The following is a 16,223-nucleotide window of genomic DNA, read 5'->3' on the forward strand; positions in this document are numbered from 1 at the left end:
CCAGACCCAGAGATGCAACCGTACCAACAATGACATACAAGACACCAGAGGGAGCCTCACCACTGTCTGTGTCTGTAGCTTCCATCAGTAATGCCGTAAGGACGCGATGGCGTACTGGTGACAGGTTTCAGCCGTGCAATATCGAGGACCAGGTCACGAATTCCGCCTCGCTCTGGCGTGGGGACGACACCAGTCCGTGTGCAGACCGAGGGAGACAGTCTGACCCTCCTCTTGACCTCGGCTCGAGGATCATATTCCATCACCTGCTTTCCTCCAAGACCCTATCTAGGTGGCTTTGGGTGTACAAAACGTTCCAGGCTTTTGCCTTGCGGACCTGAACTGCGATTGACCGACTTCTCTGTCGACCCTTGGCTGCCCTATATACTCTCCCTCTAGGGCTGCTTTATATATATATATATATATATATATATATATATATATATATATATATATATATATATATATATATATATATTGCCCCAGAGGCTTGTTTATATAGTCCCCATGGTGCTCCCTTATGTAGTCCCCTTAGGTCTGATCCACATACTTCCCCCTGGGGGCTGACCTATATACTTCCCTGGGAATACCCTATATATTTCCCCTAGGGGCTGCCCTATATACTTCCCCTGGGAACTACCCTATATACTTCTCCCGGGGAACACCATATATACACACTTCCCCTGGGGTTGTCCTATACACACGCCCGCTAAAGATGCCATACGTTCCTTCCCTGGGGCTCCCCAGCACAGTACCCCTGGATCCCACCCTGCCTGACCAGGTCCCCCCGGGGGACGCCGTAAGGTGGCCAGCGGAGCGTGAAGTTGGGGAGGAGGTGAAATTCTGTAGAAGACGTCGTCGCCAGTGGCCGAGTCCCCTGAGGCGCGGGGGGACCGACCCTCCTCCCCCACACCTGAGTTGAAAGGAGATGGGAGGGAAGGAGGGAGGCGGAACAGAAGGAGGGAGGGAAGGAAAGGGTAAGAGGAGGAGTTTGGGAAGGCATAATCTAAATGAAGGAAGGGAAGATGATGAGAAAGAGGCTGAAAGAAGAATGAACGGAAACGGGCAGAAATGAATGACAGATCTCTGAACACAGCGAGAGGAGGAACTTGTACAGAGATCTCTCGCCACGACACGGACAGAACTGTGCATATTGTACACAGATCTGTACACAGGCATACATGAAGTGATGTGTGTGTGTGTGTGCACAGATCTCTCACCACACACGGACAGAGCTGTGTATATTGTACACAGATCTGTACACAGGCATACATGAAGTGATGTGTGTGTGTGCACGGATCTCTCGCCACGACACGGACAGAGCTGTGCATATTGTACACAGATCTGTACACAGGCATACATGAAGCTATGTGTGTTTGTGTGTGTGCACAGATCTCTAAATATAAAGAGACCTAAGAACGTGTTCATAAACCACGAAACGAACATACACACACACACACACACACAGCTGTGAATGATCGTACACACTGGAGCGTCGATGTTTGGTTGGCTGGTTAATTTGGGGTTTAGGCCTATCCACTGCTAAGGGTCGTTAGGGTCGTGAACGTCAGGTCAAAATCACCAGTGGTAAAAAAAAATAAGATAAGATAACCGAACTACTTCTTCCAATGTTCAATTCTAAGAACGTACATGCAGCCACTGCTTATATAACCCTTCTCATAATCAGTGGAAAGCCTTATATAAGGCTTAGAGCACACACACACACACACACACACACACAAACACAGCACGAGCAGCAGCAGCACGGAACACTATACTGAAAACTCACCTGACGGAGGTGAGGTCGAGTCCTCCCGCTGACTACACACACTCGCTGCGCTCATCTCTTCCTCCTCCTCCCGCTCCTTATATCCTCGCCTCCGGAAGATCATGAGGTCTGTGGTGAGGTAACACGCCATGAGGAAGATGAGGCACACGCGCACCTCATCCTTCCACATCGCGTCGTTGCGTTAGTATGGATGCAGCGAGAGAGCACACACCTGCGTGAGGAACACGCCGTCAGAAGAAGGGTTTCCTCCTGACGAAAGGCCAGGTCTGTCCGTGCCTTTAGTACCTTACTTAAGTAAATGAACGGAAAACATGTACTTATAAATACACACACCCACACACCCTTGTGTGTGTGTGTGTGTGTGTGTGTGTGTGTGTATCCACAATACCGCACTGCGTACTTGCCTTCGTACTGACGATTGGTTTGGCCCGACTGGAGTGGCTGGGGTGATTGGGACACCTTCTTCGACCGGTCCCAGAGGTGTTCAGACTGATCCCAGCGTGTCCTCCCCAGGGAGTTAAGGGAGAGAGAGTAGGGTTGGGGGATGACTGCGTGGTGCCCAGGGATGACGCGATGATGTGGCGACCCGCCTCATTTTCCTCTCGCGTTTTCCTCTTTACCGCTCGAGTGTAACGCATTTCTTTTTCTTATCCTGGTTCCAGAAGTTCGTGTATTGTTGTTGTTCTGTCACGTCCTTCTCACTGTGTCCTTCTCTCTCTCTTTTACTTCTTTCATTTGCGTTTGCGGAAGCTGCCGAGTGTCGTGATGTGGGTTGATTGGGGGAGGTAGATGATTACAAAAGTTTTTCGTTGATCAACTGAGTAGGATATACGACAGGCCATTCTAACGAGATCATTCTCATGAAACCCGGAGATAACGGCGAGTATGCCGTGTCCAGTGGAGGGTTGACGTGCTCTCTCTCTCTCTCTCTCTCTCTCTCTCTCTCTCTCTCTCTCTCTCTCTCTAGGTGGCAGGCAGCCACCGACCAGGGAAGGTATATTGCTGGTACTACCCGCCTGGGTATCGGGGAGGGGTTAACGACGGCAGCGCTGTGAGCCAACACTTCGTCGGCTGTCAAGTGTCCCTCCGTATGGTCCAGGTACAGCCAGCTGTCTTGTCGTTCTGCCTCACCCATAACGTAGATTTCTCCTGGCATTCAGTCCACAAAATTACAATCTCTCCGTGTCACATCTGACGACAACACGCGACTCGTTCTACGTAACTGGATATTTTTCTGCGGTGATCACGGGGCAGGCAGGCTACCCCGACCCCTGACGGGATCACAGGGCAAGGATGAAGGCTCCTCCTGACGGGGTCATGGGGCAAGGAGGCAGGCTCCTCCTGACGGGATCACGGGGTAAGGATGCAGGCTCCTCCTGACGGGATCACGGGGCAAGGATGGAGGCTCCTCCTGACGGGATCACGGAGCAAGGAGGCAGGCTCCTCCTGACGGGATCACGGGGCAAGGAGGCAGGCTCCTCCTGACGGGATCACGGGGCAAGGAGGCAGGCTCCTACTGATGGGACCACAAGACATAATAACTCAGAGTCTCTACAATTCGTGAGCTGAATTTCCAGAATTCTTCATGCGGGAATCACGAGAGATGTACACCGTCTCCAGCAGTATACTCCTTCGATCTTCTCCCCTTCCAAGCCAAGACGAATTACAGCGCGACAACGTCGAGCAAACTAACACCTTCTCTACTACCTCAACTGAAGCAGCAGGTTTCGAGACGGGTTTGGAAGAATTCCAGAGCCACTTCGCTTAAGGCTCTGCTTCGGACGCGACGAGCGACATTAATTCATCCCAGCTCCTGACGGTGCAGTCTTTAAGAGGATCACCATCGTGGATGATTTCCCAACTGCTGAAGGGTTCGCTTCGAACTCTCGCCGCCGACCACAACTTTTACCGCCCCTCACACCCTTAGGGAGGTTCGCGGTGATATTATCGGCTGGAACTCGCGTCGACAGCTCCGACAACCCAGCCCGAGATGATTTCTGAACTCTTATCTCTCGAGGCGGCCGGAAATGCCGTTCTGTCACCCCTTCTCCTCCTCCTACTTCTCGAGACACATGAGACTTGAAGTCTCTTGTCATCTCTTGCTTGCAAGTCCTCCACCGAGAAACGAAGGTTTTCCTCTTTCAGGTAAACATATCCGACACAGTTTATGTGACCCGTTGACTGTCCACTGGACCCCGAACGATGAACGGAATCAGTTCCTGCCGGCTGGAGGTATGCTCACCAGTGAGGGAGGGAGGTGGTGGTTCAGTCCCGAACAACAATGCACCAGTTGTCCAATACGCCAGCTGCTCTACCACGATAACGTGAAGGATAGATATATATATATATAGTCTATCATCAAGCAGGAGATTAGGAAACTCTCTTGAACTCATGTCTATTTGAAGTTGTGACCAGTATATGAACCTTCACTGTAAAGGATAGATTGAGATGATATGACATATAAAATGGTACGAGATTGACGAAGTCCTATACTTTAGAAATTACATAGGAACTGACGTGTTATGTCTGTATATGGGAAGGCAGTTGAGACTGACAGTGCTATATTGCAGGGACCTGATCGTACTGCTGATGGCCTTCTTTCTTTCTTTCTTGAGAAACGGAGTTGAAGTGATCAATTCTTTCTTTCTTGAGAAACGGAGTTGAAATGATCAATTCTTTCTTTCTTTCTTTCTTGAGAAACGGAGTTGAAATGATCAATTCTTTCTTTTTTTCTTTCTTGAGAAACGGAGTTGAAATGATCAATTCTTTCTTTCTTTCTTTCTTGAGAAACGGAGTTAAAATGATCAATTCTTTCTTTCTTTCTTGAGAAACGGAGTTGAAATGATCAACACAGTGGTATAGGATACCATGCTGCTGTTTCTGAGTACAGTAGACCACACTAAACTCTTCAGGTTGAATAAACAAACCTATGCAAGTGAATGTCCATACCTGTGTATTATGTGTTCTATTATGGCCGTTGACTTAACACAGTTAAGCGTCAGGTCGAAGGCCAAGCCAACATACCCGTCGTGCTGGGGGGACGAAAAATGAGGAGCATCTCGGAGAAATTCCCGTCTGTGCCAGGGACTTGGTGAGTTTGCAGAGGTGCCTCGTGTGCGTCTCGCACACACGTATACCCCATCGTGGAATGTCAATAAACATGAGCTGGCAGGCTAGTGCTCTTTGAAGTAATCCCTTCAATGAAATGCGTGACGTTCGCCGACTCTGATATGACGCGTTCAAAATAAGCTCGAACAGAAATAAGACGGTTTCTCTGTTGTTCTACATCATGTGTACTCGGGGTTCAGAGGTGTTCCGGACCTGATTCGAACGGCTTCGATTCAACTCGATGCAGTTCTTAGAACGAACAGCTTCTGTTGTCTGCGTCGTACGCGATATTCTTTGTCCTGGCGCCAACATTCGCCTCGGTTCGTATAGTGCATTGTGGGTGCGCTATTGTCCATTGATGGGACTATAGGCTCTCTCTGCGAGGCGAGGCCAGGCCAAGCAATGCTCGCTCCCAAAGCCCTAGGCTCGGCCAGCCCCCGAGCCACGCTAGGAGCCCCTGTTCCCTCGGTTAAAAAGAGAGAAAAAAAAACTCATTAAAGTGTTTTTGTCTCTCCCTCCGGACGACAGCCGAGGGAATGATGAAGTAATTAAAAGACTCCCCATCCCAGACAGTCCATATCAGCACCCCTCGCTTGAGTCGACCCCGTTCGACGAAACTGGAACCAAATCTATATGTCTCTCTCTCTCTCTCTCTCTCTCTCTCTCTCTCTCTCTCTCTCTCTCTCTCTCTCTCTCTCTCTCTCTCTCTCCTCTGTGTCGAGGTGGCGACCATAGAGCCCTCTGAGGTTGGCATAGAGAGAGAGAGAGAGAGAGAGAGAGAGAGAGAGAGAGAGAGAGAGAGAGAGAGAGAGAGAGAGAAAAAAGACAAAAGTGAATCCAGAGAGAGTTACTGCGTTACCTGACTGTTCTGAACGCGCTTCTTCAGAACCGTGTGTGACCCGTTTCAGGACGTGTCCTGAAATCTACCACATAACTGGTTTGAAGACGTCCTGAAATCTCTCTCTCTCTCTCTCTCTCTCTCTCTCTCTCTCTCTCTCTCTCTCTCTAATTTCGACTTGTAAACTTTTCATTCCGCTGAGTAGAAACATGGCGGCCAAAGGCATTTCCCTCGGGTCTGAAGTGTCAAACTGACCATGAAAAATAGATAAAAACCTTCCCACCCCCTCCCTTCCCCCCCCTTAGCAAGCCTTAGAGGACCCCCCCCCCCCCCCCCCGGCAAACACTCCTCCTCCCTCCGTAGATAGAGTCGGATGTGTTTACACTGGGAGGGGGGGAGGGGTGGGGGGCATATTTACACTGGGGCTCTATTTACATGGAGTCATATTTACAGACGAGGGCGATGTAAACGGCAGAGCGGGCCGGTGTTTACTTACCGATAGCAGTCCCAGACGTAGGGTGTGTGGGTGTATGTGTGTGTGTGTGTGGGAGGGAGTGTGTTTGTGGGGGGTAAGAGTATGTATGTAGGGAAGGGCGTGTATGGGTGTGGGGGGAGGGAGTGAGTGTGTTTGTAGGGGGTAAGAGTACGTATGTAGGTGTGTGTGTGTGTGTGTGTGTGTGTGTGTGTGTGTGTGTGTGTAGGAGGAGGAGGGTGGATGGGTAAGGTTGTGGTCGAGTAATCTGTGTGTTATTACCTTCCTTTGATATTTGGGGAGGTAGTATTACCCTCGCGAGGCCCTCGCTCCTTATCACCCCATATACTTATCGTGGAGTTATTTTCATCAATCTCCACGAGTCCACAGCTCTGCTGCTGAGACCAAAAAATTTCTCTCTCTCTCTCTCTCTCTCTCTCTCTCTCTCTCTCTCTCTCTCTCTCTCTCTCTTAACTTCAAAAAGATCGGTTGCACGTCGCCATGGCCTCTTGAACAACGTACGCCTCATTATCACGGGTCTCCTCTTGTCCTTCTCCTCCTTCCCTCCCGCCAGAGCGGGCCACATCTACAGCTTCCCCCTTCCTGTCGTGCCTCATGCCACTCAGGTCTACGATCGTTCATTCCGTTACCACTCCTTTGCGCCCTGACTTCCAGCGACTCCATGCGGCCCTCCGAGTGAGAAGGCCGGACTCCTGCGGCATTTTCCCAGCTCAGGGTAGAACGTACGTGTGTGTGTGTATATATATATCTTCCTAATCATCTGGCTACGCATATAGTAGAAGTCGCCGTTGACGTCGACGGATATACGCGATACACGCATGGTATTCTGCCTCCCTTACACGATCCATGTCTCGCATATGATGTCCCGCGGTGACGGGTTCGCCCTGATGCCGACTCCCAGGTCTCTCACGCAGCACTTCCTTCCCATCCTCAGGGCTTCGCACCACCCAAGGTTAAATTGCATTATAGTCCTTGGTCGACTCACGACTTGAATATGGGTCACAGTGCCAATATTCCGCAACTCCTGTTGGTTTTCCATTTCTAACACGATTGCGGCATCATCAGCAAACACGTTCATGTGTAATTCCCCCCGCGCAGAACAGAAATAGTTATAACCCCAGCACTAGGCCTCGAGGGACCCCAGCTTGTCACCTTCGGCGAGATTGAAATGGCTCTCCTGAGACGCGCTCTCTCTTCCCTTCAGTTAGGTAGCGACAATCCACTCGAGTAGCCATCTTCTGACACCCTCGTCTTGGACGTAGTTCTCCCGAGTAAATTTTCTGTGAGGGGACAATATCAAAGGCCCCTCTGGAAATCCAGGAATATACAGTCCACTCACCAATCCCTTTCTCTTATTCTTTTATTTCTCAGACTTGTACTTGTTCTGAATCCAAGGTTTTGCAGTTCTACCTCCCAGTCTGTCTCCTTAAAGTATATGTTTGAGGCTTCAGTATTTCCTTATATATACTTTCTCATACTTATGGTCACTTTTTTTTCTTTAAGCAATTCCTCTTGTCACTAACCACTCCATCTCAATTGAATTCAAGATTACCACTCTTTCCCAGCGAAGGTCCTAGATGTAATGCTGTCAGAATATGAGAACGTTATGCATGAAACAAACACATCCAGCTGGAATGTTACACCCGTTCCTCTAAACCCCTTCCCGACGTCTGACACACGGTGGTGCACACAGTTATCCCGCAACACAGTCGAGGGACGCGGGCCGAGACATGTTCTCACCCTCGCGTGGATGTAAGGCATCCCTGTGTATGTCTACACGACAACCTCAGAGTTACTATACTCTGCCTGCTGGTGGCTACACCGCGAGGTCGTATCTTCGTCAGCGGACGATGAATACAAATCTCGTCGATAAAAAACTTCTCGTTCCATTAGATTAAGAGGACTGTCACTTCCCTGCTACTGATTCCAGCGCAGCCTTAAAGCTGGAGGATCTCTGTGGGGTTGTATGGTGATGATGCCAGAAGCCATCTCTCTCCTACTGCTTCCCTCTCCGCCACAATCCACCTCTCTCCAATCTGCCTCTCTCTTCACCACAGTCCACCTCTCCACCTGCCTCTTTCTCCACCATGATCTACCTCTTTCTCCAGCACAACCCACATCTCTCTCTTTCTCTCCCCCAGCACAACAAAAGTGCCTCTGCCATTCAGCCTGTCGACTCTTCAATATTTACCCCCACCATCGCCCACACTGTAGAAGGGGAACAGCTTTACCTGAAGAACCCGTGTTCACTAATCGTTGCCCAGGGTTGGTCGCCTCTCCTCACCTCGACGACCGAACTAGACAACGACACGTAGAGGTATCTTCATGGTTTACCTCCTGTCTCACACTTGAAAGTTTACTTTCTGTCTCATACCTCAAAATCTACCTTCCGTCTCACACCTCAAAGTTTACCTTCTATCTCTCACTTCAAAGTTCACCGTCCGTCTCAGACCTCAAAGTTTACCTTCCGTCTCACACTTCAAAGTTTACCTTCCGTCTCAGACCTCAAAGTTTACCTTCCGTCTCACACTTCAAAGTTTACCTTCCGTCTCAGACCTCAAAGTTACCATCCGTCCCACACCATAAAGTTTACCTTCCGTCTCACACCTCAAAGTTTACTTTCTATTTGAAACACGAAGCCACTCACCCTCGTCAAGGCTTCCCCAATCATTGCCATTACTGGCGGCTGTTTTCATTTCCGCGCGCCATCGTATGGCGAATAATTTCTGAACTTCCTCTCCCATTTAGAGATAGCCAATGAATGAGGGATGGTGGGGAGGAGGGACGGGGGAAGTGTGGAGACACCTGGAGGCTACTGTGGAGACGTGGAGGGTGAGCATGGAGTACAAATGTAATAGGAGTATATGGGAGTATGTTGGAGACCTGAGGGGCCATGACGAGGTCATCTGCTGGAGGAGGGTAAGATAAGAATTCTAAATCCGTCATCTATATAGACAGGGAGAGAGGGTACTACATTGATGGAGTCTTGAGGGGGATAATACGAATCCTACATCCGTTATCTGTATAGATGGAGACAGGGTACTATATGGATGTGGTAGTAAAACATAAATGGGGTTGAAGAAGCAAAAATAGGCAGAGGGCTAAGAAACAGAGGGTAACATGGGGTTGTGGACATATGGTGTATGGTGTGTGAGGACACTGGGAGTATAGAGTTTCGAAGACAGGGAGAAATTGGGGTTGTGAGGACACTGTGAAGACAGAGAACACTGGGTTGTGAAGACATAGAGAGCACACGGTGCTGCGAAAACAGAGAGGACATGGGTTTGTGAAAACAGAAAGAACATGGGGCTATGAAGACAGGGGGAGCATGGGGTTATGAAGACAAGAGGAGAATGGGGTTATGAAGACAAGAGGAGAATGGGGTTATGAAGACGGGGGAGCATGGGGTTATGAAGACAGGGGGAAGCATGGGCTTGTGAATATAGCGAACATGAAGTTAAAGGACGAAGGGTTCGGGGAGTGCCAGAAAGGTCGGTGCACGACCATCCACACACACTTTGTCGAGTGGACAAGTGAAAGGCCTTTTATGACATTTAGGTCAGGTATTTATCATTTATTCTCCCCTTTGTATTCTGCACGCATCTTTCCTCTCCTCCTCCTGTATTACATGAACAAATTTCCCTCTTCTGTGTCCTTTCCTCTTCTTTCATTTCCCTCCTGCAACTCGCATTTTAAGCTCCTCGAATCCGTGCTTCTCCTTGGCTTTCATACCTCTCTCCCCTAGATTTCAATCTCCTTGTCTCTTCCTCCTTTTTCCATACCTTCTCCCTCCACCTACTCCTTGTAACGACTCCTGATGACCTCTTCGTCCTTGTAAAGCCTCCTGGTCCCTCATGACATATTTCGCCGTATATATATATATATATATATATATATATATATATATATATATATATATATATATATATATATATATATATATCCCTGGGGATAGGGGAGAAAGAATACTTCCCACGTATTCCCTGCGTGTCGTAGAAGGCGACTAAAAGGGGAGGGAGCGGGTGGCTGGAAATCCTCCCCTCTCTTTTTTTTTTTTTCCCCCAAAAGAAGGAACAGAAAATTCGGCCAGGTGAGGGTATTCCCTCAAAGGCCCAGTCCTCTGTTCTTAACGCTACCTCGCTAATGCGGGAAATGGCGAATAGTTTGAAAGAAAGAAAAGAAAGATATATATATATATATATATATATATATATATATATATATATATATATATATATATATATATATATATATAGAGAGAGAGAGAGAGAGAGAGAGAGAGAGAGAGAGAGAGAGAGAGATCCTCCGTGTTGAGGACATGTCCAGGTTTAAAATCAATTTGTGACACGCAAATTTTCCTAAACCACTTGGGATGATATTTTGGCCTCACCTGTGCTCCGTCCTCGCTGGCATCACTCTCCCCCAGGAGCGCCAAGCCTCTTCATCGCTGCGGACCATATCGACGCACCCTCAGGAAGTGGGGGTACTGCACGTGCCCACTCCTCTGTAAGGGAAGGGAATCCTCAGTGTCATATGCAGAGAAAGACTCGAGTGACAAAAACCACACATTACCTAACCATTCCTTCTTGCTCACACTATCACCTGGTGATTAACATCGTCCCCTCCCACCGTTCGTCTTCTCCTGGTGATTCTCTCTCTCTCTCTCTCTCTCTCTCTCTCTCTCTCTCTCTCTCTCTCTCTATCACTCGACCACTACAGAGCAGCAAGTTCCTCTCTCTCGATCACTCGATCACTACAGAGCAGCAAGTTCCTCTCTCTCTCTCTCTCTCTCTCTCTCTCTCTCTCTCTCTGTGTGTGTGTGTGTGTGTGTGTATGTCAGTAACAGATGCCTCTCGACTCACGAGCCTGCCCTACACTGCCTGACCCTTTACTGGCCTGCCCTCGCCACCAGCATGGGTAGTGGCCGCCTCTACTGCTGTCGCGTCCCCTGCAGGAGCACCTCCAAGCTGTCTGTAAGCCTCTCCTCCACCAGTCCTCCTCCCTGCATATGCGGTTCGTCGACCCCTTCCTGCCGCTGATCCGTGGGGCTCTGGTTGCACTCAACACCACGGGGGAGTAGGAGCTGAATTTATACGCGCCTCTGTGTCCCCTTCATCAACAAGTTTCCCTGTGAGGGATGTCTGATTATAGGGTTTCTGTGGTAGACAGAGGTGAGGAAATAGGTGGGTGTGTGTGTGTGTGTGTGTGTGTTAGAGAGAGAGAGAGAGAGAGAGAGAGAGAGAGAGAGAGAGAGAGAGAGAGAGAGAGAGAGAGAGAGAGAGAGTTGGTTTGGCAACATTTCTCGCCATTTCAATCTGCCTACCAGTGTTGAATGTTTACCAGAAATCCTCAGCCATATCGGTGGGTTGTGGGAGATGAGATGAGGAGGGGAGAGGGAGACATAAAAGAGATTGTGTGAAAGAGAGAGAGAGAGAGAGAGAGAGAGAGAGAGAGAGAGAGAGAGAGAGAGAGAGAGAGAGAGAGAGAGAGAGAAGTGATAGAGAGAACAAATGAATATACAGTAGAGAGACACACACACACAGAAGAACAGGTAAAGAGTGGAACCTAAACATTTGAGCCAGTCAGTTGTCAGATACTTCTGTTCATCGCTGAGCTCCTTGTACAGCCAAGAGTCTCCCTGGCTTGTATTATGTCCTCGACTGGCAGCAGTCTGAGGTCAGAGCTTGTATATCCTAGAGTGACTAGAGCCTAAGGTCAGGGCTTGTGCACCCTATCAGTCGACACAGTCTTCGGTGGCTCAACAGTGTGTCGCCTGTTACGTAAGAACTTCAATAACAAAAACACATTCTGAGACTCCCTGTAACACGTTTATCCCCCGGTAACATGCAATTTACACCCAGGGTGAGGTGGAGGGGAGAGCGGGTGGCTGGAGACGACAGAACATGTGTAGCGGGCGTAAATATACACATACGCGTACCAGGATTGAACTGTCCCGGAAAGGAGACGCCGCGTGTGCAATGAATATTATATAAGTGCTCGGGAGTGGAGTTACGACACTTCTAACGTGAGGGAGGGTAAGAAAAAAACAAAAAAAATTGAAGAAAAGTGAAAAATCTGATAGTATAGGAAGTGTCGAATCACAGAAAACGAGTGGTGTAATAGGGACCCTCGACCTCTCCCTTTCATCTTAAAGGTGCTCGACCCCACTTGATGTTAAGGAGGAGTTCGACCTCACAAGAATCACATACAAGTCGAACTTGCGGTACGTCATCTTGAGAAAGGGTGTTCGACCCCGCGAGACCCTGAGAAGGAACGGAGTTCAATCTCGCAAGATCATCTTTCAGAAGGAGTTCGACGAATATAGTCGTCACTTCATCTTCGGGAGGAGGTCGTGGTGGCGGCGGGCTCTCCCACACATGTGAACATCACAGGGACGCCCCCCCAAAAAAAAGAGTCTTCAAGAACGTTGCCAAAGCAGGAGGAAGGAGGAACCCGTCCCCCAGCTGTTGTCCACTGACAGAGAGCTAAGCATTCTTTCTTCCCCACCCCTGTCTCTCTCAGAAGACATACCCCATCACTTTGAAATAAATATATATATATTTTTTTTTTTCCCCTCCTTCTCCTGCACCTCTGAGAATGTACGGTCCATTACGTTTGTCCTTCCGACGCATTTAAGCCGCCTGCCTGAGGGAGAACCACCTCTGATGCTCTCATCAGCCCTTGACTAAGACGGGGAGGGACTTCCGCTCTGCCCCGGCATCCACACTTTATTAATAATTTTTTTTTTTTTCGTCTCAGACAGAAGAAGGAAGGAAAGGATAGTAATGTTTCACCCATTATATCTAGCTAGAAATATGGGGGTACAACACACACCCACACACACACGAATATATATATATATATATATATATATATATATATATATATATATATATATATATATATATATATATATATATATATATATATATAAATTATATATATATATATATATATATATATATATATATATATATATATATATATAAATTATATATATATATATATATATATATATATATATATATATATATATATATTTTTTTTTTTTTTTTTTGTTACTATTCGCCATTTCCCGCATTAGCGAGGTAGCGTTAAGAACAGAGGACTGGGCCTTTGAGAGAATATCCTCACGTGGCCCCCTTCTCCGTTCCTTCTTTTGGAAAATTAAAAAAAAAAAAAAAAACGAAAGGGGAGGATTTCCAGCCACCCGCTCCCACCCCTTTTAGTCGCCTTCTACGACACGCAGGGAATACGTGGGAAGTATTCTTTCTCCCCTATCCCCAGGGATAATATATATATATATATATATATATATATATATATATATATATATATATATATATATATATATATATATATACATATATGTATATATATATATATATATATATATATATATATATATATATATATATATATATATATATATATATATATATATATATTCATATATATACGCGTGTGTGTCCTAATAAATATATTCCACCATAACAACACTAGATGAACACATTAACAACAAATACATTTTTCCATAATAATTATCATCCCTAAAATCCGGCCATCTCATTATCCGGCCACGACCGCCGTAAACCCGTGGTTCCCGGTAATTTAGGCCGTTACTCATGCCGCTGCCGGGGACAAGGGTAATTTACGGCATGACTTCGGCCCGTAATAACGGCTCCAATATTATAAGAATTGTGCCTCAACTTTACCTCCTGAGGCCCCTCCTCCCACCCAGACCTTCCTCCTCCAGCCACAGCCCTCATCCTCCACCCAAGGCTGACCACCCTACCGACCACCCATTCTCTTCTCTCTCTTTCTCTATGTGACTTGTACTCTTGAGGGCGACGTCGCATGGCAACTCTAACTCTCTCTCGAGTGCCAGGAGGGCATGACCAGACAGACCTCTTTCAAGTCCCGACTTCTCGAGAGCAAAAGCCTCTGACCACGTCCTGATGAAGGTCACTGGTACGGCCCAGCTCCCTTGAGGCAGGTCGCTTGACCCGAATCCTTTAAAAGGAAGATCATCCTACCTTCCCTACTGAGCAGGAGGGCGGGATCACCTGGATCCTCAACGACACTGGCGAACTTGACCTCGAGGTCTCCCCCCTTCAGCGACCTATAATAGCACCATCAGTCACCACGCAGCTCCTGAAGAGGATAAAGTAACTTCAAGTCTCGTGGTTTTACGAACTTTTCTTCCTTTTTTTTTGGAATCCACAAGACTCCCTCAGATCTCTCAGCAAATCCTCCCCTCTCCCTCTAAGGACCCCCAAGAGGCTTTCGCGGAACCCGGTTCGAAATCCTCTGCCTTACGAAATGAGACTGGTCGAAGAAGACCCTCTAGAGTACCACAACCTGGCTTTCGCGGAACCCGGCTCGAAATCCTCTGCCTTACGAAATAGGACTGGTCGAAGAAGACCCTCCAGAATACCACAACCTGAACCTCTCGGAACCCGGTTCGAAATCCTCTGCCTTACGAAATAGGACTGGTCGAAGAAGACCCTCTAGAGTACCATAACCTGAACCTCTCGGGGGTAATAAAAACGTAACCACCAATACGGAAATAATAACGGTCATCCCCTCTTCACCGAACACGTCTTCACCCCATCTGAAGCCAAGCTTTGGTCAGCCAGGAGCAGCTTCTAATGACTGAAGTACGTTGATACATCTGTGTACAAGGAGAGTGCCCACAAGCTTGACGCTCTGGGGATTGCGCGGCCCCAAAGTCCATGTATAATGGTTCACTCGGGGTCGGCTGGCTCTGTGATACAAGAGCAGCTCTCCCGGGATCATCTGGAGGAGCGACACCTCTGGTACCAAGTGAAACGAGATGGGTTCTATGGTGCTAAAGTTACGTTTCCTACAGCGGATTAGAATGACTCTCAAACACTGCGTCTGGTCCGAGCGTCGTCCTGTTTAACCTTGCGAGTACAACTGTAGGACTTTAAGAAAAGACGAAGGAAAAAAAAAAAAAAGGAAAACTTGGAGGGTATAATGCTGGCAGGGAGGAGGTCTCTAAGCCTAAAGGTGGGAGACGAGATGTTTGGGATAAGTTTTTTTGTAGCTCTTGTAAACGTCGTCCTACGAAAAAAAGGCTTGAGAACTGGGTAACGTCTTAAACCCTAACACGGACTGTCAGAGTTTTACGACAGTTTCCGAGTCTGTGGCAGTCTGAAGGCTCACAACGACAGTTTCACTGCTTACGAAAGTTCCAGCAGGGTTCACCATATTCTGAAGTTCTACGTTCATATCAGGGTTCACCATATTCTGAAGTTCTACGTTCATATCAGGGTTTGCCATATACTGAAGTTCTACGTTTATATCAGGGTTCGCCATATTCTGAAGTTCTACGTTCATATCAGGGTTCACTATATTCTGAAGTTCTACGTTCATTATATTCTGAAGTTCTACGTTCATATCAAGGCTGTTGATGATGATGGTTCTTTGGGCTGGCAGTACCGCCTGGCTTTTCTAGTATTCAGAAATGTACGATCATTAACATTCATCATCATAACGAGCCTCAGGGACTGCAACATTTGCAGGGACTATATCAGCTCTTGCAGTGATACCTAGGTCTCTATACTCTATCAGGAACTGCAGTGCTATTAAGTCTAGGTGAGAGTGTCAGGGTCTACGAGAGCCCAAAGGATCGAAATACTGTAAACCGATTCTGAAACTCTCAGGTCTTGCACGACGTTCGATTTTTTTTTTCTTTCTTACAGTAGCTTCAGCCCGTGGCGAATTCCTGCTTGATCACACGGACACACCGTCTGTCCTCCATGATCATTTCACATGCTTCCTATTTCTCCTGAAATGTCCATGTCTTCTCCACACTTTGTTACACTATTTCCTTCCTTGTTGGTCACACCGTGCTATTCAAAACCAATTACTCTGCCTGTAACAGTCAAAATGAATATATTTCCCAGTCTTACACTCTTTAACCGTTCACTTCTAATCGTCCGTTCTTTTCCATAGTCATCTCCTCCTTCGTG

At 47.5% G+C, this 16,223-nt stretch overlaps 2 protein-coding genes across 2 annotated transcripts in view; one reads left to right on the top strand and one right to left on the bottom strand.

The window, feature by feature from the left end:
- LOC139753407 (protein Star-like) overlaps positions 1–2,691 on the bottom strand; it is a 37,859-nt gene extending 35,168 nt beyond the window's left edge. The window contains exons 1-2 of the mRNA XM_071669879.1: positions 2,191–2,691; positions 1,787–1,997 (exon numbers count right to left, since the gene is read on the bottom strand). Coding sequence (XP_071525980.1) covers positions 1,787–1,955 — 169 coding nt within the window. The 5' untranslated portion in view covers positions 1,956–1,997; positions 2,191–2,691. The remainder of the gene's footprint in view (positions 1–1,786; positions 1,998–2,190) is intronic.
- The window catches only part of LOC139753410 (pyrokinin-1 receptor-like), a 432,787-nt gene that overhangs the window by 307,527 nt on the left and 109,037 nt on the right, over positions 1–16,223 (top strand).

This window comes from Panulirus ornatus, chromosome 14, assembly GCF_036320965.1.
Source record: "Panulirus ornatus isolate Po-2019 chromosome 14, ASM3632096v1, whole genome shotgun sequence".
Lineage (NCBI taxonomy): Eukaryota > Metazoa > Arthropoda > Malacostraca > Decapoda > Palinuridae > Panulirus > Panulirus ornatus.